At 51.8% G+C, this 23,673-nt stretch overlaps 2 protein-coding genes across 5 annotated transcripts; one reads left to right on the top strand and one right to left on the bottom strand.

Annotated features, from left to right (window-relative positions):
- Positions 1-1,100: 1,100 nt before the first annotated feature.
- Positions 1,101-12,975, top strand: ITGB2 (integrin subunit beta 2). Its single transcript, XM_005486935.4, has 16 exons — positions 1,101-1,260; positions 5,627-5,772; positions 6,083-6,171; positions 6,475-6,658; positions 6,856-7,026; positions 7,599-7,840; positions 8,164-8,319; positions 8,539-8,634; positions 8,773-8,862; positions 9,034-9,174; positions 9,410-9,594; positions 10,274-10,518; positions 10,741-10,960; positions 11,093-11,307; positions 11,400-11,566; positions 11,855-12,975. The coding sequence occupies exons 2-16, from the start codon at positions 5,688-5,690 to the stop codon at positions 11,915-11,917; spliced, it is 2,349 nt and encodes a 782-aa protein (XP_005486992.1). The 5' UTR covers positions 1,101-1,260; positions 5,627-5,687; the 3' UTR covers positions 11,918-12,975.
- An 809-nt stretch (positions 12,976-13,784) lies between these two features.
- On the bottom strand, positions 13,785-23,194 carry KMO (kynurenine 3-monooxygenase). 4 transcript variants are annotated; one of them, XM_005486934.3, is made up of 15 exons: positions 23,037-23,194; positions 21,876-21,945; positions 20,386-20,483; positions 19,061-19,150; positions 18,834-18,882; positions 18,182-18,269; positions 17,216-17,381; positions 16,723-16,794; positions 15,927-16,048; positions 15,306-15,453; positions 14,826-14,883; positions 14,632-14,714; positions 14,292-14,393; positions 14,148-14,207; positions 13,785-13,995 (listed from the first exon to the last, which is right to left on the bottom strand). In XM_005486934.3, exons 1-15 carry the CDS (start codon positions 23,088-23,090, stop codon positions 13,828-13,830), a joined length of 1,428 nt encoding a protein of 475 aa, XP_005486991.1. In that variant the 5' UTR covers positions 23,091-23,194; the 3' UTR covers positions 13,785-13,827. The 4 variants fall into 4 exon arrangements, with proteins under 4 accessions (XP_005486991.1, XP_074404240.1, XP_074404239.1 ...); XM_074548139.1 differs by lacking the exon at positions 23,037-23,194 and adding an exon at positions 22,220-22,746; XM_074548138.1 differs by lacking the exon at positions 18,834-18,882 and having other exon boundaries at positions 20,386-20,517.
- Positions 23,195-23,673: the final 479 nt, after the last annotated feature.

The following is a 23,673-nucleotide window of genomic DNA, read 5'->3' as shown; positions in this document are numbered from 1 at the left end:
TGAGCATCCCAGCTCCAGCTGGCTCGCTCGCAGGGTCCATCCCCACCATATCCTGCATCAGATGCTCCCATGCTCCTCTCCCACTGCCAGGACTGCTGTGATGCTTTCCTGCTGCACCTGGCTGTGATGAAAGCAAGCCAGGACTGTGATGGTTTCTTTAATAAAAGCACCAATCCACAGAGCATCCATCCAGGCTGGGAAATTTTCTGCTGGCACTGCAATCTCTCTTCTTGCTGCAAAAATAAACCCATAACTGTAACACAGCAGCAGGAGAACAGCATCAGCATCTTATAAAGCCTCAGGTTGCCCTTACCATGGCAGAGAATTGAAACAACATGGTCTGTCATGTCCTTTCCAACACAAACTCTTCTGGGATTCCATGATAATGCAGAATGGTGATTCAACATCAGCTTGCTTGGAAGGAGAACATACAAAACTATTAATAAAGACTGGCGTTAATTAGTTTTTAAAAAACTCTACAATCCTGTATGTTTTCTAAATTACTTCCTTTTTTTTTTTTTTTTTTTTTTTTTTTTTTTTTACCATAGTGCTTTGAAGAGGTTAAGAGAAAAATGCCAGGAGCTGGTTCCTCTCTGCTCAGGGAAATGTTGCTGCTTGGAGGAGTTATTGAAACTGGCACAAAATCTATAAAAGGCTGCTTAAAAAAAATTCCCCACACAGCCCTGATCTTTGTCAGAGGACAGTGCCTGCATCCTCCTGTCATGTAAGGGGGCCTCACAAACATTTCAGAGCCCAGCCCACAGTCTGAGAGGAGCTCCCCATCTTCTCCACACCCAAGGGCTGCCAGTAGCTCCCACATGAAGTGGTTGCCCCCACTCCCAGCAGGAGTGTTTTGCTGTTTGCCCTGAGGTCAGCGCTGGTCCCCCGCAGGGCTGTGAAAGGTGAAAAGTTCTCGTAAAGCATGAGGTTTTGGGTGGGTGCCTTTCCTACATGCGGTGGGAGGGCTGCAAGCCCTGCGTGTCCCACACAGACCAGTCCCAGTCCCACAGGGCAGGTTGCTGTGGGTTTTCCAGGTTGAGTGGGGCTGGCTGGGGTGTTTGGGAAACACCCCCTCCCACAGGCACCACTCTTGACTTCCTCTTCCCCTTGCTACTGAAAGGCAGAAGTAGGAAGGAAAGACTGGCGTACGTCACAGAGCTAGCTCCTGATGCCCAGCTACGTTTCCCAGCCGAAATTGAGAAGCTGAGACCCTCCTCATCCCAGCCCAAGTAGGGAACAGAGACGAGGGCTGGAGGCCAGGCAAGTACAGCATCTCAACTTTTATGCTTCTGTTCCTCCTTTCTTGGGGGGAGGCAGGTAGGCAACAAAGGGGGTTTGTAGTTCTGGTGTTTCAATGGCATATTTTTATTATTCCTGATCTAATCTTCGGCCACTTGAGTTGAGGGAGCTTCAGGGAGCTTGGCACGGCACCCCTGCCTGAGGCGGGTCAGTCTGGTCTGTACCAGCTTTGCCTTTGGAGGTAGCACTGAGCCTGGAAATGCAGGTGGTTATGGTGAGGATGCCAGACCTCCAAAACTCCCTTTCCTCAGCAGTCCATGGGCTCAGAGAGGGTGCAGTGTGCCCTTCCCACGGCCTGACACATGGCACTGGGCAGGCTGGCACGGGCTGGGTGCTCACCTGCAGCACCAGGGCTGGCGCTGCCACCTTCCCGCCACCTCCCTCTTGCTAAGGAGATCTCCACCCCTGCCAGCTGCTGTTGCCGTGGAAAGGAGGGAAGTGGGGTGGCAACATGGCATGGATGGCTGCCTGGAGGGCTCAGCGCAGTGTCCCTGCTTCCCGGGTGCCCCTGCACCCCTGTGAGCCTGGGGGAATGGCTGGGACAGGCAGTGAGACCCTCGCTCTTCACCCCCATCCCTGTGTGCTGTGCACATCAAATACTGAGCATGTGAGCCTGGGGAGGGCAGGTCCTTCCCAGCACCTCAGAGGCTCCTGGATGCAGACGGAATGCAGGGCCCACGCCAGGTGTCAGGGAAGGCAGCCTGCTCCCTGGTTTTGATGCTTTTCCAAGTGTCACAGCTACAATTCCCAGGCTCCTGGCAGGTGAGGAGCAAAGGGAAGATCACATGTGGTAACATCATATCCTGTGGCCAGTATGGGCGCTGCAACAAGCTGTGGGAAATATCTAAATGGTGCATTTTGCTCTCCTAGCTGTCACATCCTGCTTCGCAGTGGTTTTGCGCTTTCTTTCTGCTGCCGCTGCTGCTGAGTGATTTCAGCAGGTTGGAGGGTGTGGTGTTCCCAGGGCGGGCAGCCCCTTCCCACCCGAGCGGGACCCTGATCCTGACAGACCCAGCAGCACAAATCCCCTCCTTCCTTCCTCCCGGGGCAGGGCCAGGCTCACAGGGGCACCTCTGGGACCTCAGAGCCAAGGGATGCCACAGACCAGGCAGGGGCTTGGTGCTCATGGGAGAGAGCTCACCCCACAGATGTGTCCTCTGCAGGCACTGGAGGCTGCTGGAAGGAAATATATATAAAATAGATTCATATTTCCTATAACAGGACATGGGAATAGATATAGATATAGATATAGATATATAGATGATATAGATATAGATATAGATAGATAGATAGATAGATAGATATAGATACAGATATAGATATATCTACTTATGTATACTTTTTATTTATTTAATTGTATTTATTCTTTACCTATTTAAAATAAGTTTTTATATATTTATTTTTATATTTTCCCTGAAATTTTCCCATACAAAATATGTATAAAAAGACATATACGCGCACACTGAGTGTGATATTCTGCATGAACTGGGAAAGACCTGTCTGTGACCACCTGGGTGGGATCTGTCTGCATCACACAACTGAGTGACAGAAAAATCAGCCTCAGACAACTGATATCTACTCTCCCATCCTCAGCATATCCCACTCCTCTAATTTCCCTTCTGTGCTTGGGGTCTGGAGCTGGTCAGATTGCAGGGGTGGAAAGGAGCAGCTCTGCTGGGTGCAATCAATACCTGGCATCTCTGTCACAGCATGATGGTGACCAGGGATGCTTGGCAGTGTGGAGGAAGCACCCATGGGCTCTGGCACTAGTGGAACTTCCCTATTATATGTGGATGATGCAAACACCCCCTAGGATACTGGGCATGGGTGCATATCCTCCCTTTTTGTGGGAAAACAGATGCTTAGCAAAGCCCTGATGGGAACTTGTGGCTAACAGACTTCAAGACTCATCTCTGCTGTTGAGCACTTGTTTTATTTATGACAACAGGATCACTGCTGGCATCAACACTTCCCCTTCAGCCCTATTTATAACTCCCAGCTTGCTCCTCCGTGCAGCACAGCATCCAGCTCCATCCCAACACAGCAGCCCCCAGCACGTCCTGAGTGCCAGAGTGCCCAGATCTGCACCCTGCCCACGGGCAGGGCAGCAAGGACAGCACCCAGCATTTAACCTATGCACCTTCCCCGAGGCCACCCTAACATCTTCTGGCACACAGAGCCCGGGGGGACATCTTGCCCTAAGGCAGAAGGTGGAATATCCTGGTGGCTTCTGCAGAAGGCTCTTGCTGAGGAACAGGCTTGATCCCGAGCCACCCAAGGCATGTGGTGAGGAGATCAGAGCTCAGGGCCAAGAAGGACCCTGCTCCTGAGGTGCAGCTTTGTCCCCCTGATGCCACCATGCAGCCCTGGCCAGGAAGCAGAGCCTGGTGGCAATGTGTCCTGCCCTTAGCTGGGTTGCTCCATCTTGGCGCCCCACTCCCCACCACGGGATGAAAGTGGTTGTGAAGTTCTGCAGTTCTGCTCCTTCACACCAGGGCTGGAGGATGGGCTGTGTGCACCCCTCTGCTTGCCTGAATTTGTGGGAAAGAAGGAGAAAAAAGGAACTTCACAGGCAGAGCACATGCAGGAGATGAGGGGTTGGTGGTGACTGTAAGTCTGGCATGAGCTGAAGGGATCATCAAGGGGGTTGGAGGAAATGCTGCTGAGGCCCATGTCAGCACCCTGCTCTGTAGAGTCAGGCTGAAAACCTGCTTTGGCCTCCTCTGAAGGCTGTAAGGAGGCAGACAAAGGCAGAAGCCCCATTTGTTCTCTTTCAAAGCCCTGTGCTCGCCTGCCCACACACCACAGAGTAATTTCCCTCCGTGGCAGAAGAGAAGAACTGTTGAACTTCCTGTTGTTGCCCTCTCCAAGTGTAAGGATGTGCTTCACACTCTTGTGACAAAAGCAAGAAGCCACTGTGAGGGTGAAAAAGGCATCCAAATGCAGCTTACAACATGAACCCTACTTCACAACACTTTATAGCAGCTAGCACTGGGGGTGTGTTGAGAGTATTTCTGGAGTTTGGGAGCTTTTTTTAACCCAGTTTTAGGGTTGCTCTATTTTACAAGATGAGCCTGTAAGCAGGAAACTCTAACCTCCAGCAAGAACAAGGAGCTCACAGAGCTCTATCCCATCACCACTGCACACTTTGGCATGGCAGCAGGAATTGAATGCTTGGAAACACTGGGCAGGTGGAAAAGCAGGAGCTCATTGAGTCCATGGGTTTGCTCCTCACAGCATGTGAGGGAACTTCTGGTTTGTAGCAGAATCGGAGCCTAATTAGGCACATTTGGGGTGTCAGTCACTGAGTTCTACAGGAAACAAAGGCAGGACCCCCTTTTCTTTCCTGCAAGCTCAAACTCTGCAGGCAGGATCTGGAGGTGACAGGAATGTGTTGGGCCAGCTAAGCACGGGGCATGCGTGACACACAGACAGGGACATCACAGCTGTGACAATAAATTATGCCCTTAAAATCTTACCATGGGGGACTGTGGTGGTGGAGAGCAACTTGCAGAGCTCTTTGTCCAGAAGGGCTCTGGCTGCCCACCACAGGATGGTCTTGTGCAGATGTGGCACAGTGAACTCCCAGGCCATGTCACCCCAAGGGCTTGGCTGGGTGACCTCAGCAGTGCCCCTTGTTGGCTGTGGAGTTCTGCCAGGGACTGGATCCAGGGCAGGGTGGGCTTCCAGATGGTCCCAACCGTAATCAGTGATGGCCACCACCCTTAGAGTCCTGCCACATCTCAAAATCTACAGCACAGCTGGGCACCAAACCTCACTGTGCAAACATCACCCTCTGACCTACCTAGACTGTTTCTCTGCCCTTGGGAGGAGACCAGACATCCTTTCAAGGCTGTCCAGTGTCATCCTCAGCTGGGGTGGTGTCCTGGAGAGCTGATGAGCTAAGACAGCACATGCTGATGCCTCAGAAGGGCATCTGAGCAGCCCTCACACACAACCTGCCTCAGTGTGTTCTGACGGTTTCTCTTGTGCTCTCATTTCCACATCTCTCTGATCTGTTTTATTTGGTGAGCTGACAGGAAGGGGTGATGGCAGGAGCCAAGGAGGGGTTCTTGTCTTACTCAGGGCAGCTATCAGAGCTATTTTGAAACTGATGACCTGGTTTCCAGACACTGTGTCTAGTATTGCTATAAAACACAATGTCTGTTGTTCCTTTTACTTTTTTATTCCTTTTTCTTCTTTTAACAAATTCCTCTTTTCTGACTTCCCCATGTTCCATGTTGCAAGGCCATTGCACGGTCAGGGTTTGCTCTGCTGGGGAAAGGTGTGACACGTGACAGTGTTAATGAATGTGATCTCAACACAGGTTGCCCAGAGAGAAACTGTGGCTGCCCCGTCCCTGGGGCACATCCCAGGTGGTCTCAAGGATGCTTTTTGTCCTGCAGAAAATGCCTCAGGGCTGCTGCCTCCTGCTGCCAGCAGCGACCTGGGTGCTGCTGCTGGTGACAACAGGTGAGCCTGACCTGCTTCTTCCCAGCACCTTTCATGGGTAGTGAAAGAGTGGGGGGATCCAAAATGCTGCCCAACAACAGGGGGAACACAGCACTGAGAGGTGTGCGAAGGCCATGTCCTTACACTTCCAGGAATCTGGAGTTAACACCACCAGCCCAGCTGAAGGACAGCAAGGCAGCTGAGGGCCCTTCCAGAGCCCCCAGCATTGGTTTGAGAGGCAGGGCAGGCTCAGGATAGCATGGATGCCTGGTGTTGGTGTCTGAACACCCCCAGCTGCCCCCATACCAACTCTATCTTCTTGCCTTTCCAGCCTTTGCCATGGAGTGCCCCAAGATGAAGGTGGGGACGTGCAAGGACTGCATTCAGTCTGGTCCTGGCTGTGCCTGGTGCAAGAAGCTGGTAGGTCCATGTAGCCTGTCTGGTTGTCACCCCTCAGCAGTCAGCTAACAGGCATCAAGCCAGTCACCCTGCCTGCCTGGCTCTTCCTGACTTCTTTGTGGGAGTGTTTCATGTCCTGAATGGAGGATGGGGCCAGGAGGGATCCACCAGCCATGACCTGTCTCCGTAAATACCCATCAAAGCTTTTCTTTTCTCCATCAATGCCCTGGAGACCTGGTTTGGGGGCCAGGTAAATCTTGTAAGGTCCCTTTTCACCCCCTGCTCCTCTGATTTCTGTTTTCCTGCTGGTGTTGTCACACACAGAATTTCACCAAAGCCGGCGAGCCCGACTCCATCCGCTGTGACACCACTGAGCAGCTGAAGCAGAGGGGGTGCCCAGCCAGTGAGATTGAGTTTCCAGGCAATGAGATCAGAAAAACACAGGACAAGCCCTTAAGCAGTGAAACACAGCTGACTCCACAGGAGGTGCACCTGAAGCTGAGGATAGGTATGCTCTGCCTGGTGTTCCCAACTCCCTTCTTCTTGTGGCTTGCCAGCCCTTCCACTCATCCCCAGAGTCACCTGAGACACAGCAGCAGGTTGCAGCCTGCATTTCCACCCCTTTTCTTCCAAGAGAGAGGAGGGGTGGGTGATGGCACAAGCTGGCACAACACGGCAGCTGATCCTGCCATCCCTGTCCCTCAGGCCAGCCTGCTGTGTTTGAGGTGAAGTTTCGCCGTGCCATGGGGTATCCCATTGATCTCTACTACCTCATGGACCTCTCCTACTCCATGCTGGATGACCTGGAGAACGTGAAGAAGCTGGGAGGGAAGCTGCTCAGGGCGCTGGAGAGCACCACCCCTTCTCGGCGCATTGGTGAGTGGGGTGGTGTTCACAGGGCTCCCAGGGGGAGGGAAGAGATGAGAATGTTGACTCCATGTTTCAGAAGGCTTGATTTATTATTTTATGATATATAATGTGTTAAATTTATACTAAAATTATACTAAAAGAAGAGAAGAAAGGATTTCATCAGAAGGTTAGCTAAGAATAGAAAAAGAATGATAACAAAGGCTTGTGACTGACTGAGACAGTCAGGACAGCTGACTGTGATTGGCCATTAATTAGAAACAACCACATGAGCCCAATCACAGATCCACCTGTTGCATTCCACAGCAGCAGATAATCATTGTTTACATTTTTTTTTCCGAGGCTTCTCAGCTTCTCAGGAGAAAAAATTTTAAGGAAAGGATTTTTCGTTAAACATGTCTGTGACAGGTGAGCCTGTCTTCAGCCTGGCACATCTGTTTGGGAAGAGCCGCAGGGCTGGAGGGGGATGCAGGGAGTGGACAGCAGGTTGTCCTCTGCAGGGCAAGGGACATGGGCATGTACACTGGGGCCAGCAGATTGCCCTGTGCCCTGTCCCTAAAACTCTGGTCCGGCTGCCCTAGGGTTTGGCTCCTTTGTGGACAAGACAGTGCTGCCGTTCGTGAACACGCACCCCGAGAAGCTGAAGAACCCCTGCCCCACTAAGGGCACCAAGTGCCAGCCTCCCTTTGCCTTCAAGCACATCCTGTCGCTGACGGACAACGCCCAGCAGTTTGAGAGTGAAGTGGGCAAGCAGTTCATCTCAGGGAACCTGGATGCCCCAGAGGGAGGGCTGGATGCCATGATGCAGGCGGCAGTGTGCGGGGTGAGTCCTGCACCTGCCCTCTGCCAGCAGCTGTGCTCAGGCAGGAGGGCTGCTGCCCACACACACTCTGGAGAGGGCTGCTTTTCCCCTGTCCAGGTGGGCTCTGGAAGCCCATCCTGCCTGAGTTCTGATCCAGCAGCAAGGCAGGTCACTCCAGAGAGCATCTTACCCCAGAGCCTCCTAACCCTGATGTCCCTTTACCCACCTTCCTCCTGCCCCCTGCCCCACACTGTGGCTGACACAAGAGTGTGGAAAGGGTGCCCGCTGGCACTGTCCTGCCAGCCTTGCTCAGGGACAGGGGCCACTCTGTGTGCCACTTGCAGGACCAGATTGGCTGGCGCAACGTGACCCGCTTGCTGGTGTTTGCTACTGATGACGGATTCCACTTTGCTGGAGATGGCAAGCTTGCAGGCATCCTGACCCCCAACGATGGCAAGTGCCACCTGGAGGACAACATGTACAAAAAGAGCAACGAGTTTGTAAGTACCCGGGGGCTGTTCAGCATCTCCAGCACCCCCCACCTCCCTCCCTCAGGCAGAAAAGACAATGTCATGTAAAACAGCCTGTTACAGAGACCAAAACATCACCTCAATCACCACAAGTTGTGCTGCCACACCCAAAGTGTGTGGTGTGGTCCCCCACCCTCTTCTGCTGGTGGGGGAGGTTGTGCTGAATGTGATATCCCTCTCCCCATCCAGGACTACCCATCTGTTGGCCAGCTGGTCCAGAAACTTGCCGAAAACAACATTCAGCCCATTTTTGCTGTCACCAGTAGGGTGGTGGATGTTTACAAGGTGAGAATATGTCAGATGGTCCAGGTGCCTCCATCCCCTTCCCAGGAGGATGGACACAGCTGTGTGTGTCTCCTGGTACTGTCTCCTGCTCTGCAGTCACATGGTGGGAAGTGCTCACCTCTTTGCTCTCCACTGCAGAAACTCAGTGAGATGATCCCAAAGTCGGCAGTGGGAGAGCTGAACCAGGACTCCAGCAACATCATTGAGCTCATCCAGGTGGCCTACAATGTAAGTGCTGGAGTTCCCACCTCTCCAATGACATCACCTGCATTTCCAGAACCATCCCAGGCAGCTGAGATCCTGACCTGTGGTGCTCTCTGGCTCTTTTTCCTGACCCCATACCCTCTTGGTTCGGTCTGGTTTTTGACTGATGGCACTTTCTCCACCATTTTTCCAAAGAACCTCTCCTCGCGGATCATCTTGGACCATTCCACCTTGCTGGACACTCTGGATGTCAAATATGACTCCAAATGCAAAAATGACAAGGACTCCGTGGATGAAGCAAGAGGCAAATGCGACAATGTCAAGATCAATGAAGAGGTATGCTGTCCTGTACCGGGAACAGAAGCTTGCACAGCTTCTGTTGCCCATCCTGTTTAGTGACAGGAACCCTGGTTGCTCTTCCAGGCTTTTTGTTTATATTAATTTAATGCCAAGAGTGTCCAAAATGCTGTGGAATGTGAGAGATCCTCCGTTGTTCTGGGTGTACATGTCCTCAGCCTAGGGCAAATACCACACTGACAGCTGGACGTCTGTCCTACTCTGCCCTTTCTAGGTCACCTTCACAGTGAAGGTCACAGCCAAGGCATGCATTCCAAACTATTCCTTTGCCATCCGGCCCCTGGGCTTCACAGACACCCTCACTGTCCATGTGTCCAGCAACTGCGACTGCCACTGCAATGACCAGCCTGACCCAGCTGCTTGCAGTGGGCAAGGCAGCCTCGAATGTGGCATCTGCAGGTATGTGCTGTCCACCCAAAAGACGAGTTCAAATTCTGCCAGAGCTGGGGAATTGCTGGGAGAGGGATTTTCGGCCAAGCCAGGGCTGGGCTCTGTGGCTTTGCACAAATTTTTTTTGTTCAGAGACGTGGATTTGTGCATTCCCCTTGCAACTGTCCCCTGTGTACACAGAGGCAGGGACACAATGAGCTGGCTCTTCTCTTGGTGGAGGTTATGCTGTTTTCCTAAGGGCCTCAATCTATCCAACGATCCACCCATCCATCCCAGTATCAAATTATCCACCAATCCATCCACTGAGCAGACACAGATTTCTGTAGAAATCTCTCAAAATCCCATTTCTTGGCTGCAGTTCTCGCAGGTCTTTAAATGTAATTATTGCTTCATGGCCTCTCAGTGACAAGGAGAGGAAAAGACTGGGTTTCCTCAGGAAATACTCACATCTCCTTGGCAAGCGCTTAGAAATTATAAATGTAACAATAATTTATTTGGTGTTGTGAATATGACTTGTGGAAAAGCAGCATTTCTGAGGTTTGCTCCCTGCTCCAGCATGGCATTAGCCCCAACATGCTGTCATCGCTTTTTGGTGAGGCTGTCCCAGATTTGCTGCACTTTTGCAGAGGTCTGGGCCCTGTGCATGGCACATCACTGACCCAAGCTTGCTCCCCTCCTCTGGCGGCAGCTGCAACTCGAGGTACACAGGGAAGAACTGCGAGTGCGACACCAAAGGCAAGAGCAGCAAGGAGCTGGAGAGCAGCTGCCACAGGGACAACAGCTCGGTGCCCTGCTCGGGGCAGGGGGACTGCGTGTGCGGGCAGTGCGTGTGCCACACCAGCGACGTGCCTGGCAAGTACATCTATGGCACCTTCTGCCAGTGTGACAACATGAACTGCGAGTTCTTCAACGGCTCCCTCTGCGGCGGCCCAGGTGATGCACCAGGGACGGCTTCTGCACTGCTCACAAGAGTTCAGTGCCCAGGGAGATGTGGCCTTTGTGTGCCATAACCCCAGTGGGAGGGTTTGGGGCTGCTGGGTCACACCACACCAGCCTGTAGGGCCTCCTTGAGGTCCTCAAATGGACTCTGGTGTCGTGAGCGCAGGGTGGGTGGCCTGGCTGTCTGCAGGACCTGAAGGATCTCTTCCTCTGCAGCACGTGGGCAATGCGACTGTGGGGCCTGCAAGTGCCAGCCTGGCTATGAGGGCAGCGCCTGCCAGTGCCAGCAATCCACGGAGAACTGCCTCAATGCCCGCAGAAATGTGTGCAGCCTCCGTGGGACCTGCCACTGCAACCGCTGCCAGTGCACGGGGGGGTACCAGCCCCCCTTCTGCCAGGAGTGCCCAGGCTGCCCTTCTCCCTGTGGCAGATACATGTGAGTGATGGGCACGGGGGCCATGGGGATCCCCAATATCCCAGGGATGCACAGGCAGGGCCCAAAATGCCCAAACCCAGGTGAGAGGGTCTCTGCCCCTGCAGATGTGAGCTCCAGCTGCTTGTTTTACAGCTCCTGTGTGGAGTGCAAGTTCTTCGGCAGCGGTCCCTTTGAGAAGAACTGCACCCAGGCCTGTGCCAACATCCATCTGCCTACAAACTCAAAAGACATGAGCACAAATGATAGGAAATGCAGGGAAAAGGATTCCCAGAACTGCTGGATGTCCTTCCATATGGTGCAGGAGGATGGAGAGGAGATATATACCATCATCGTTGATCCTGAGAGAGGTATCCCATCCCCGCTCCTCCTGCTCTGCCACAGACAGGCTGCCAACAGGGGCTGCAGCCTGACACCATCTGTCTTTCTGTCTGTCCCACAGAGTGCCCACAGCCTCCCAATATCCCACTGATTGTGGGTGGCACCATTGCTGGCGTGCTCCTCATTGGCGTTCTGGTCCTGGTCATCTGGCGGTTCCTGATGGAGCTGCTTGATCGCCGGGAATACCGCCGGTTTGAGAAGGAGAAGACCAAAGCCAAGTGGAATGATGTAAGAGAGCCCATCCGTGCCAGTGGGGGTTCTGGGGTGCCCAGATCCACTGGGGAGGGGACAGCAGGGGGGGACATCCTTTCCATGTAGATCTGAGCCCTCCCCACTGCTCGTTTTTCAGCCCAGCTGGATTTTGCCATTTAGGGGCCTAAATATCCTGTGGATAAATGTCCTACAGCCTAAATATCCTTCTTCCAATGCTCTCTGTGCTGTTGGCATTGGGATGGGTGGGATGGGTAGTGCTCTGCTGGAAAGCCCAACACAAGCCTCTCTCTTCTCTCCCTCCAGGCTGATAATCCCCTCTTCAAGAGTGCCACCACCACTGTCGTCAACCCCAGGTTTACTGAATGAGGCAATACCTGGCAGCACTGGGATGCACTGTTAAATAAGGAAATGCCAAGCTAAGGAAAGCTCAAACTAAGGAAAACAAACTAAAGCCCCCACCCCTTCTTGTTTATCCTCATGGTTTCATCCCTTCTTCCAAGAGGCCCCCATCATGTCAGGTGCTGCCTGAGGGACTGCACCCATGCCAGCCTCCTGGCCCACTGCTTGATGATTGTGTTGGTGGAGCTGGTAGAGGGGAACACCACAGGATTATGCAGTGGCTTCTGTCCCATCTCCTGATGCTAACTTTGCTTTCTGGCAGCAGTCTTGGACACTGAGCCCCAAAGCCAGCTGAGAGCGCAGAGTGCTTCCAGCTTTGATTTTGAGCTGGGATTTCAAAACTGCCATCTCTCTTCTGCTGCAGCAGGATCTGCCTCCAGGATCTGCTCCATGCCTTCCCCTGCTGCATTGGTCTCCACCACTGTGCAATGTTTTCCAGAGAACTCACTGCTGAGTAGGACAGAAGGGGTCCAAGCAGCTGCTCCAGAGGCTGCAGGGATATGATGGGCCCTGAGGGCTGGTCAGCACCTCTGCCTTGTCATGAAGAGCAGCTGGAGAACATGCACTGGATCTTTTTCCCAAATCACCAACTGCTTCCTGACACCACTCAGATCTACCTCAGGCAAGGTTCTGCCTGGGCTTCTGCATGCTTGTCTCACCTCCATCATGCCTTGAAGTCCTCTGCACTGTAAGGAGCCACTGTTTGATCTATGACACTTGATCTGTGATCTGTGAGCACCTGGAAAATGAAGGTTGGAGGTCAACCATAGCTTCTTCCACCCCTTGGGGCATGATCTTCTCCCTGCTTTGCCAGCGTGTCAGACATACCAGGAGCCAGCTGTGCAAAACACCTGGCAGTGCCCAGAGCATCTCCAGCACTTATCCCAAGCACACAACATAGTGCGTCATTCCTGTGAAATGGTGGTACAATTCCTTGTCTGCTGTAAGTTTGGGATTAATTTACAAAGAGTTGTATTGTGTTGCATCTTTGTTTGCTCTCTGAATCAGTTTAATAAAGATTAATATATAAATTAAATACATCTGTCCTGCTAAGAATTAGGTGCAAGGGCAGCAGCTAAAGCATTCATTGGAGAAACTGCAGTCCCACCTTGTCATTGCTGCCGCTGTTTTCCATAAATAGAGTGCCTGGGAAAGATCCCAGCTAGAGAAGCAAACTGTTTTCTACACAATTTGCCATCTGTGCCATGAATGGTATTCCCACTGCAATCCAAAACTGACTCACTGAATAGTGCAGAGCAGTGTTTGTCCCTGCCCTTGTGCTGGCAGCTGTACACAAACCACCTCAAATGAGATTGGCAGTGCCACATCAGACCAGGGGTCAATTTGGGCCATTTTATTGTTCTTAAGCAGTGACTGTGAGGGTCTAGGGCAAAATAAGAAGAAAGGAAGTGTGTCTGATAATCCTTCTAGTACTATCCCAGGCTGCAGCTATTTTTGGCTTCAGGACCCTCAAAATGTCGTCTTGTTTTTGCTAAGAGCAGCAGTTTGCAGGCTGGGACACACTGGTCAGGTCACAGAATCATCAGATCATTAAGGTTGGGAAAAAACTCTAAGATGACTGACCATCTAACCACTAACCCAGCACTGCCAGGTCCAACACTAAACCATAATTTCTAAGTGCCACACCTACACACCACATCCCTGAAGGCCAGGCTGCCAAGGGTACACACCTGAGCCCTGGAGAGGCTTTCTGGGCACTGTGCCTGCCAGGCTCCTCTCAGCTGGCAAAGGGAGAAAGGCCAAACTGCTTCCAAGGGGCTGCAGGAGCCAAACCACATCCCAAGAGAAACAAAATCACCCAGCCGAGCCAACAGTCCGTGCCTTCATTTTTATTACAGCAAGGAGCTCCCATACATTTAATCCACTCGTGTGCCAAAGGGAAGATTTCCAATATTCTTCAGATAACGGGGCCAGCCCCACAAGTCTTCCAGGCAGAAGTTCAGGTTCCGTGCCAGATACTTTATCAGCAGGTAGGTGCCACCCAGCCCTGCTGCCCCCACTACAAACAGCCCTCTGTTAATCACCTGCAAGTGCAAAGAGAAACCCCAGCATCATCACAGGCTGGCCCCTACCCTGCACCAGCAAAGTCATCACTGATGAAAACATCCCACCACCAAAGCTGAGCAGTGCTGGTGTGCAGGTAGCCTGGGGAGGGTGAGCGCCAGCCCTGACCAACCTTTGTCTGCCATTTCCAGCGCTGAAGGGCCTCGTGGTAGCGAATTCTGGTGAAGGTCACCTGGCAGGGGGTGCAGGACAATGTCACCAGCCCAAAGCCAGGCAGGAGGAGCTCACAGAGGTGGGGAATGACAGGCTGGCTTACCATGGTGTACAGAGGGACAATGGTGGAGGGCATGAGGGCGTGCAGGAGGTTGTCCACGCGCTTGCGGAAGATGAACCACGTGGAATTGACATGCTCGCGCATCTGCAACAGAGCAGCAGTCACCCCTGTGCAACAGCTTCTGTCAGAGCTCCCTGTGCTTTGCCAGCTCTCCTGCTGTCCTGGAGGGGATGCAGGGCCTCCTTAGCCCCAGTGACATTCCCAAGGAGCTCTGAGGGTACAGCCTGGCAGGGTGACAGCCAGCCCTGACTGCTGCGCGCATCCTGAGAGCTCTGCTGTGTGCCTGGCCCTGGAACCACAGGCCTGTGTGGGGCTCACCTACCTCTATGTAATTGTACATGGCTAAATCTGAGATTGCATGGTCATCTGGCACCCTCAGTCTGGAGAACTCGGGGAGGCAGGCAGCTGGGAGAAGAAATAAACAGTTCACAGGCAGCTCCCTGTAGGGTACCCAGCTGCCCTCAGGTGCAGAGGGATGTTCCTCTGCTCCCTCACGTCCCCAGCCACATCACTTACCGAGGTCATTGTTGAACTGGTCCATCAATTCATCAAAGACCAGACAATCTTCAAAGCCCTGGGAGGAATATTAGGGGGTTACCAGGCATAAAGGACCCATACATTCAGGAGAAGTGCTCTCATGGATGCTTAGCTGGTGTAGCTGTTCGGTCCCACTGACCACAGCTTCAGAGCAGGAGTTTTACTCCAGGCCCCTCTGACAGGGGTCTTGATAGAAATTGAGGGGATTGCCCTTCCCAGCTGCCTGGACCCCCCTCCCATATAATCCTCTGCTCCATGGGAAGGTGGCATCACCACTCTGTCCCCTGTCCTTCCCAGGAGCACATACTGATGGGAGCTCAACCCCATCCAGTGCAGAGGACATCAGGCTGTGGGACAGGCCAGCCCATGAACTCTGCAGAGTTAAACACTAAAACCAGGCATTTGTGGGTGAAAGGAGTGGGATCCCCACCAAGAGGGACAGGCCAGCCATGAACTTACTGCATTCATGCCCTGTCCATAGAAGGGCACAACAGCATGAGCAGCATCTCCCATCAGCACGCACCGGGAGGAGAGGTGGTAGGAGGAGCACTTCACAGAGATCATGGCCTGGGCTGGCAGCAAAAAGTAATCGTGCTTCAGCTCTTGCCTTCAGGTAAAACAACAGATTTTGGTGTGTGGGACCACGAGAGAGAAGAGCAAGCTGTGCCCCCAGCCAAGCTGAGGAGGCCAGGCCACAGGCACTGTCAGCTCTGCTGTGCAATCCCCAAGCCTGTGCACTAGGCTGTTTGTGCTGGGAAAAATGTGGAAGTCAGCATCCCCACTGTGGACCAGACATTTTGTCTGCAAGTTTTAAGTTCTGCACACAAGTTAATTAATATTAAATCAATAACTTGATTACTGACATCTTGGTCCTCTCACTGTGAGTAGTGGTAGATGTTGGTCAATGTGGGAAGGACATACCAGAGAATATCAGAGTTTCTCAGTTAATATGAAGTCCTGGGATAATTCATTTTAAGAGGAAAGGAAACTGCCTCATACTGTTGATATCATCCAAGAAAAAGCCCATCCCATAATAGATACCTGTGTTGATGGGTGAAAAGGGGAGATGGGAGCACTTACTCTCCGATGAGGGGAATGGCATCTGGGAAGTAGGTCTGGAAAAACCCCAGCACTTGTTCTCCTGTTGTGAGCTTCTCAAACTCCTCAAAGGGCATGAAGAGCGTGCAGGTGAAGGACTTGTCCTGCCAGACAGGAAAAAGGGTCAGTCAGAAGCCCAGAGGGCAGAGAGAACACCTGAAGCAGCAGCTCAGTGCCCAGCCTGCCACCTGGCAATCACAGTGACCACTGGCACAGCAAGGGATGAATGTCTGGCCACCCCTTTCTCATGGTGGGCAGGCAGAAGGGTCTCAAGGGTCTGGAGCACAAGTCCTGTGAGGAACAGCTGAGGGAGCTGGGGGTGTTTAGCCTGGAGAAAAGGAGGCTCAGTGGAGACCTCACCACTCTCTACAACACTGACAGGGGGATGTAGCCAGCTGGGGTCAGGCTCTGCTCCCAGGTAACAAGGGACAAGAGAGGACACAGCATTAAACTGCACAAGGGGAGGTTTAGACTGAGCATTAGGAAGAATTTCTCCACAGAAGGTGTGATCAGACATTGGAGTGGGCTGCCCAGGGAGCTGGTGGGGTCACTGTCCCTGCAGGTTTTTAAGGAAAGACTGGATGTGGCGCTCAGCACCCATGGTCTGGCTGACGAGGTGGTATTGGGTCAGGGTTGGACTCTGTGACCTCAGAGGCATTTTCCACTCTAATTGATTCTGTGTTTTGGTTATCCTGACCCTCCCAATCCCTGACACCACAGCCATTCATCCCCACCAGCCCCGTGCTGTGCCCCCGGAGAGCGTGGCCTGGGTTAGCACCATGTTGGGCAGTGCAATCATCATGAAGGTGTTCCTCGGCCAGATGTGGAGGTAGTTTGGTTCCATGGCAAACTGAAAGAGAAAGAGAATAAAAAAGAATTGTATCCTTGAGCAGCCCAGGCTCTGGCTCCCCTCCACACCACCACAACAGTTCCCATGAGAAGATGCAACAACAGGGCCCCTTTCTGGTCCCTGGTGCTTTAGGGAGACACAGAGCAAGGGAAAGAGAAAAGGGTAAGAAATATGGGCAAAAAAATCTGATGTTTTGCAATCTGATGTTTTGCACTCCAGGACAGGCTCTCTAGGATTTTTGCATGCAGGTACCCACGCTGGCCCCACTTTTGGAAGAGGAAGAGATCCCTGCCTTATCTCAGTAAAAGGTTTGATCCCCTGCCTGAACCCCAGGTGAGAAAAGAACTCTCCCAAAGCTGCTGCAGCAGAGCCACAGTGAGAAGGGGGTGGGATATCCAGCCTGTGGGACAGGCACACTCACATCTCCATCCTTGGGAGGGATGGTCAGCTCCATGTAGCCGTGAGGAATGTACTCGTGGCTGTAGTTGAAGCGTGTTTGCCTCATGAACTGTTTCCTCACTGTTGAGAAGGCTCCATCACACCCCACGATGAGATCATAGGTCACCTCCAAGGTCTGCTGGTCAGATCTGAAAGCAGGACAGTACCTTGGATCAATCTGCTCCATAGGGCCCCTTCCCACCCTATCCATTCCATGATTCTGTGGTTAATCCTCTGGTAACTCCAGGCCAGCTCAGCACCACTGTGCCCAGAGGATCTGCCTTTTGCAAAATGTATTAATTAAATAAATTAATTAAAATGTATTAACAATCTTATTGGATGGGGGGAAGGTGGGATCTCACTGCCTGGGAAGCACAGCATTAGGAGGAATAATTATCCTGTTGTTTATCAAAAGCATAACTGTGCCAGGTCAACTCAGCAATGCACTTTTGGGATGCAGAGCCTGCAGCACCCTCCAGGAGGATGAGGGCAGGACCAGAACCTCTGTGAAAGGCTGTGGAACAAGCACATGGAACCTCAGAATGGTTTGGGTTTGAAGGGACCTTAAAGCTCAGCCCGTTCCAGCCCCTGCCATGGGCAGAGACACAACACCAGGGCCTGGAACATTCCCAGGGATGGGGCATCAGCAATTGTCCACCCTCCCTGATGAGCAATCTGTCCCTGAACCCAGAGCCATGGCGTCTGGTAGTTTATCCCTGCACAGGTCAGGAAGTGTGTGCCTGCTGCCAGCCTGGGGGTGAGGGAATTTCTTAAACCTTCCTCAGTTTCCCCGTGAGGGAATGCTGCCTTCATGTCTTTCCTTTCCAAAGCTTTGCCTGCACAGTGGTTTCAAAACTGAGATTGCTCAATTGTTTGAGGTTTTATGAATGATTAAGCAGAAACCAACTGAGCACAGTTAGTGCTTGATCCCACGCTTGCCCGGGATTACCTTTTTATGGATAATGTCCCCAGCTCTGCATTGCACCCGAGGAGCTTGTGTCCAAAGAACAGTTTGGTGTTGGAGTACTTCTCAGCAGCTGTGAAAAGAAAGGACAGCTAAATGTAGAGGGGTTTACTGTGACTGCAAAAAATATTCCCAAGAGATCCCTAAATTATGGAGATTTTTGCCATTACAGCAAATAATTTGCATGTTGCATGAGGGCCAGCAGGCAGGGCACACTGGGACTGGTCAACCATGGTATAAACTACATGAAAAATGCAAGGAATCCTGCAAAGATCTTTTTCTTCCCCACAGTGACATGAGTCGTTGACTGCTTTACACCATCAAGTTCAGGATGGGATGAGGTGCCTGCAGTCAGTGGGGAATTTGCATAAATTTGGTCTGGTCTGATTGGCCACAGAGCTCCAATTTCTGTTTGTCTCTGTACAATCAGGGGTTATGGAAAATGCCCCAGTCCATGACAAGGCTGAGGAGGTCTCTGCTGCTCAGCTGGGAACCAGCGCAGGTTTTCCTCTGCTCGTTCAGGTTTGCACTTTGTGAGATCTTGGTAAGGCAGCTTGGGGCTCAAAGTCTTCTAATCACCATAAATCCCCAGCAAAAAGTGTGTTAGAAGAATTTGCAAACAGAAGTGACCACCCACCTGTCAGCAGCTCTTTGTTTAAGTTTGCTCTGTCCACAGAGAGAATGTACTGCAAGGCAAGCAAGAAGAAAGCTTTGCTGAAGGACACTCTGCGTGCCCAGAGAGGAAACCATTCCCTTCCCTCATTCTCCCCAACCTCTCCACATCCACGAGCCCCACGCTGTCCATGACATAGAGACACAAGTGCTAACAAAGTCCTCCTGTGCTCTGCAAAGCAGCTCCAGTACCTGGTCCTTCTTCCCATAAGGGATGGAGTATTTTTTCCCTGAAGGCGTGTGTATCCTCCTTGCCCTCATGGGAATGCCCTTGGCCACAATCTGAAACAGAAGGAAACACAACCCACACTTCTGGTCAAAACTGTGGGGTTTTAGTGCAAATTACAAAGCAACATCCCCTCCAGGGAGAATGGGGGGGGCTTTCCTCACACATTTCCAAACCACCAGGGAAATCTTGAGCAGGGCTGTCATGTCAATTCACTACACTTTACTGAGATTACTTATAAGCTCATGCTCATAAAAATCAGAGGGAAATTGTTTTTGGATAGAGGGGACATGAAAAATCCCAGAGTGCTGGACAGGGCAGGGGATGAAAGCCAAATGATACCCTGGGACTGGGATGTGTGTTGTCAAAGTGTCCTGGATCTCTGCAGGGATCTGGGAGCAAGAGATCCCACCAGTGCCAGCAGCTGGATGTTAAATGGCAGCCAGTACCCTGCAGGAGAGTGCTGGGCTCCCAGCCAGGCGTGCTGGGCAGAAAGCAGCGCGGATGGATTTCAGGGGTCAGCCCAAAGATCAAGGATTTCTGGGAAAACACAAATCCGGGCATGCCAGTGGGGAAAACAGCTGCCTTTATTGCATCCTGCTGCATTGCATCAGCTCTTTTGGGAGCCCATCTACACCTGCCCTGCTTGCCCTCTGCTCCAGCAGGGAGGGGAGCAGCAGGGAGGAAAACACTGGAAGGAGCTTGGTGTCCCAGGGGTGGGCAGGATCCTGCTGCAGATGTGCTGTGAAGCAGGGGAGAGTGAGACAGAGTGGAAATTCTCCAGAGTGGAAATCCATTTTGATTTAGGTGAAATGTACATCTTTGAGTCTGTGGCTAGAAAACAGAGCTATGTAACCTGACTGCAAAGCCTAGGCTCAGAGAAACTGATTCCGTGAAGGACAGAGATAAGAGAGGAGGGACAGAGGGTGATAGAGAGAGACAGAGACTCTGCTGTGAGAGCAGGTCAACCTGACCTAGGAATTCTTTGGGATAAAGAAGAACTAGCAGCAAATGTCACTCGAAATTCATAAAAATGAATATGTATGAACCTATGGTGAAATTGTATGCATATGTATTTGAGAGGGGGATAAAAAGAGACCTGAAATTCCCAGAGGTACTCATGGGTTTTAAGGAGAGTGATCTCCACATGCATCCGGCACTGTAATAAACATACCGGCCTGAAAACTTTCACAAAGTTGTGGAGTTTTTAGTTATCTCCGCAAAACAAGAGCCAGACTGCAGTGGCAGAGGGACAAGAAAGGACAGAGAGCAAGAGAAGGTGGCAGAGTACCTGCTCCTCCATGCCCACGGCTCGCAGGGCTTGGCGTCCCCGGTGGGACAGGGCCAGGTTGATGCTCCTGCCCCGGGCAAAGCTGGATACTCGGATATCTGCAGAGAGACACAAAGCTGGACACTGGGATATCTGCAGGAAGAGACATGGAGCCACTGACAGCACAGCCTGCTGGGGGGGAAACATCTCCCAAACCCCCTGCAGCAGCAGCAGGAGGGGTAGGGGGAGTCCAGCCTGGACCCGCCGTGCCCCTCTAGCCTGGAAAAAGCAGCAGCTCCAATCCAGCAAAGGGAATGGAGGATACCAACTATTGTCACAGACATCTTTTATGAAAAATCCTTTCTTTAGGATTTTTCCTCCTGAGAAGCTGAGAGGCCTCAGGAACAAGATGTAAGCAATGGTTATCTGCTGCTGTGGAATGCAACAGGTGGGTCTATGATTGGTCTCATGTGGTTGTTTCTAATTAATGGCCAATCACAGTCAGCTGGCTCTGACAGAGAGTCTGAGCCACAAACCTTTGTTATCATTCTTTCTATTCTATTCTTAGCTAGCCTTCTGATGAAATCCTTTCTTCTATTCTTTTAGTATAGTTTTAATATATATAATAATAAATCAAGCCTTCTGAAACGCAGAGTCAGATCCTCATCTCTTCCCTCAACCTGAGACCCCTGTGAACACGGTCACAACTTTGTTCATGGCTGATCAGATGGAAATGTCTGGGCATTGGCTTGTTCCTTCTGCCATTTGCCTCATTTGGACTTGCTGGGATGTCTGGCCAGTGCATGGGGCAGAGCCTGCTCATCCCAGTACGTGTATCAGTGTAAGCAAAGGGCCAAAAGCTGGACGAGGGCAGTAGGATCCATCCAGCCCAGAAGGCAGGTAAGAGCAATCAGAGGCTTTTTGAAGCTGTGGAACTTCTGGCAGCATTAAGCTGTGCAGCAGAACTGCCTGTTCTGATGTCTATCAGGGCAGGAAGAGTTACCACAGGGTGTCAGGCACGGCTCCTCCCTCCCTGCACTGCACAACTTGAGTTATTTCCATGGTATCATTCCCACCTGCCCCTTGGCTTGCCACCTCTGCCCAGGTCTTTTTTGTCTGCCAGCTGACAGATACTGAAGATGAACAATTTCTCTGCCTTTGAGCCAGTGGCTTGGCTCCAAATCCAAATTTCTCTTTTGTGGTGCCTCATGGATCTGGAGGCTCCATCTCTTCTTCTGACCCAGCACTGTGCTATAATGCTTTCTGCAGAGACTAGGCTTCAAAAGTGGAGATCTGAATCAGTGTTTAAGCCAAGAACATAAAAAGGGCATAATTTCAGCAGCTAAAAAGTGGGTTCCCTCCACACAAGATGAACTTCAAATAAGTGCTCCTCCCTACCATTGGAGTTCAAGGGGAGAGAGAAAAGAATATCCCCAAAGTGCCACTCTCAGCTTTCATTATTTTCTTACCGTTCCAGTGAGCTCCCACAGTAATGACCAGGCTGACCTTACCTTCTCTGGCTTCATAAACATCAACGTGGAAACCTCTTCTGGCAAAGAAGCAGGCATTCAATGCACCCACCTGCAAGACAGGGATCAGGAGGGGTGGATGAAGTATCTCAGGGGTCCCTGCTGAGATGCACCAAAGGAAAGAAGTGATCAGAGGATGCAGTTCAGCATAGACAGGGATGTCCTTTGAGCAAGAAACTCAGATTTTTTACTGGAGAGCAGTCCTCTGCCAGCCCTGTGTGTTTGCAGAGTCTCCAAGGCAAAAGCCATCCATGAAAACTCTTTTTATAAAGTCATACCAAGCTCAGGCTTGTTTACACACAGCAACTGAATGCAGCAGGGCTCACCTCTTCCGCCAGAGACAACAGGAGCTGGTGCAGGCAACTCCAGCTCCTCTCTGGACTGTGTTTACCTCCCTCACCGGTATTCAGGGCACAGCAGCATTCCCTTGGGAACACAGTGAGGGAGAACACTACAAATATATCCTGTTTGTAATTTAAGTGATTTTTAAAAATTTAATTTCCACTATGAATTGTTGTCAGCACTACAGCCTCTTCAGTCATCACTCTTTTCCAAGAAGCTAATGGCCAAAAAGTCCAGGGAGAGATGTGGGTGCTGCGATGCCCCAGGCTGTCATAGAATCATTCATAGAATGGTTTGGGCTGGGAAGGATGGGAAGGACCATCTTGTCACAGCCCCCTGCCATGGGCAGGGAAACCTTCCACCAGCCCAGCTCACTCAGAGCCCCATCCAGCCTGGCCTTTAGTGTCACACCCCTCTGCAATTAGCAGTGGATGAAAAAAACCATTCCCAAACAAAAGTGGGCAGAGGAAGGTGTTTCCTCTCAGCCTGGCATTTACTGGTTTCAGCTCTTGCCAAGCATTTCACATCAGAGCTTTGGTTACAGCCAAAATCAGCCAAGGGACAGGGCAGCCCAAAGAAGGATTGGAGTTTAGGGTACCTGGGCACCACTGCTCCAGCCACCCCCAAACCCTTCACCCAAGAGAAGAACAGGAGCCTCCCACAGCAGGAACTCCCTCAACACCCCATCATCTGACAGAGGAATGACTTGAAGCAAAGCATTCACCCCCACACCCAAGCAGTGTTTTCACAGCCCCAGCTCCCCAGCAAACAGCCATGCAGCAGCCAAAAGGCATTTCCTACCAGACCACCACCAACAACAGCAACTCTCTTCCCTCGTGGGTCCCAGGGCTCCATGCTGGCTCAGCCCCTGGGGCTCAGCTCCTGCTCTGTCTCTGATCCCTGTGCTTCTCCCCAGCCCCAGTGTCCTTGCCAGCGGGGAGGGGAAGGGAAGGGAAGGAATGTGGGTGGCTGAGTCATGCCTGGGCTCTTCTGCCCCCAATTCCCATTAAAGTTTAACTCCCAGCCCAGGGACTGTCAGGGAGTCAGCCTGGGGTGTTGAGATGGCAAAGTCAGGCAGTCAGGCTGCTTTGGAAATCGCAAAGCAATCCTGCAGTCTCCAAGGAATGCACACAGAGCAGGAGGAGAACTTGCATGGGCCAGGCTTTTGCTGGTGCTTCACTGGGATACAACTGCAGAAGCACTGGTGGGACAATGTGGGGTGACTTCTGGAACCTCTGCTGAGGGTGGGATGTGAGCCACGCAGCTTTCCCAGGAACCTCATCCCATCTTTGAGGACATCTTTGATCCAAGGAAGCTGTGTGTGTGTGTGGCTCAGGGTTTTGCGGTGGGATGCTCAGAAGAGGCTCCATGCCTGCTCTGCAGAAGCTTTCCAGGGTTTAAACAAGGCTGTGAGGAGCCATCTCTGCAGGCATCATTT

This window comes from Zonotrichia albicollis, chromosome 10, assembly GCF_047830755.1.
Source record: "Zonotrichia albicollis isolate bZonAlb1 chromosome 10, bZonAlb1.hap1, whole genome shotgun sequence".
In the NCBI taxonomy this organism is placed as follows: Eukaryota; Metazoa; Chordata; class Aves; order Passeriformes; family Passerellidae; genus Zonotrichia; species Zonotrichia albicollis.
The sequence above is the reverse complement of the archived record's forward strand: the minus strand, read 5'-3'. Positions and strand labels throughout refer to the sequence as shown.

Bases quoted from the DNA above. Each gene is read 5' to 3' on its own strand.
- ITGB2 (XM_005486935.4), top strand. From the start codon at position 5,688: ATGCTTTTTGTCCTGCAGAAAATGCCTCAGGGCTGCTGCCTCCTGCTG. The intron at 7,841-8,163 runs GTGAGTCCTGCA...TGCCACTTGCAG, and splicing joins TGCAGGCGGCAGTGTGCGGG to GACCAGATTGGCTGGCGCAA. The intron at 8,320-8,538 runs GTAAGTACCCGG...CTCCCCATCCAG, and splicing joins ACAAAAAGAGCAACGAGTTT to GACTACCCATCTGTTGGCCA.
- KMO (XM_005486934.3), bottom strand. From the start codon at position 23,090: ATGGAGCCCTGGGACCCACGAGGGAAGAGAGTTGCTGTTGTTGGTGGT. The intron at 14,884-15,305 runs GTAAGTTCATGG...TATTCCTCCCAG, and splicing joins ATGGACAGGGCATGAATGCA to GGCTTTGAAGATTGTCTGGT. The intron at 14,208-14,291 runs GTAAGCCAGCCT...ACCCCCTGCCAG, and splicing joins TTGTCCCTCTGTACACCATG to GTGACCTTCACCAGAATTCG.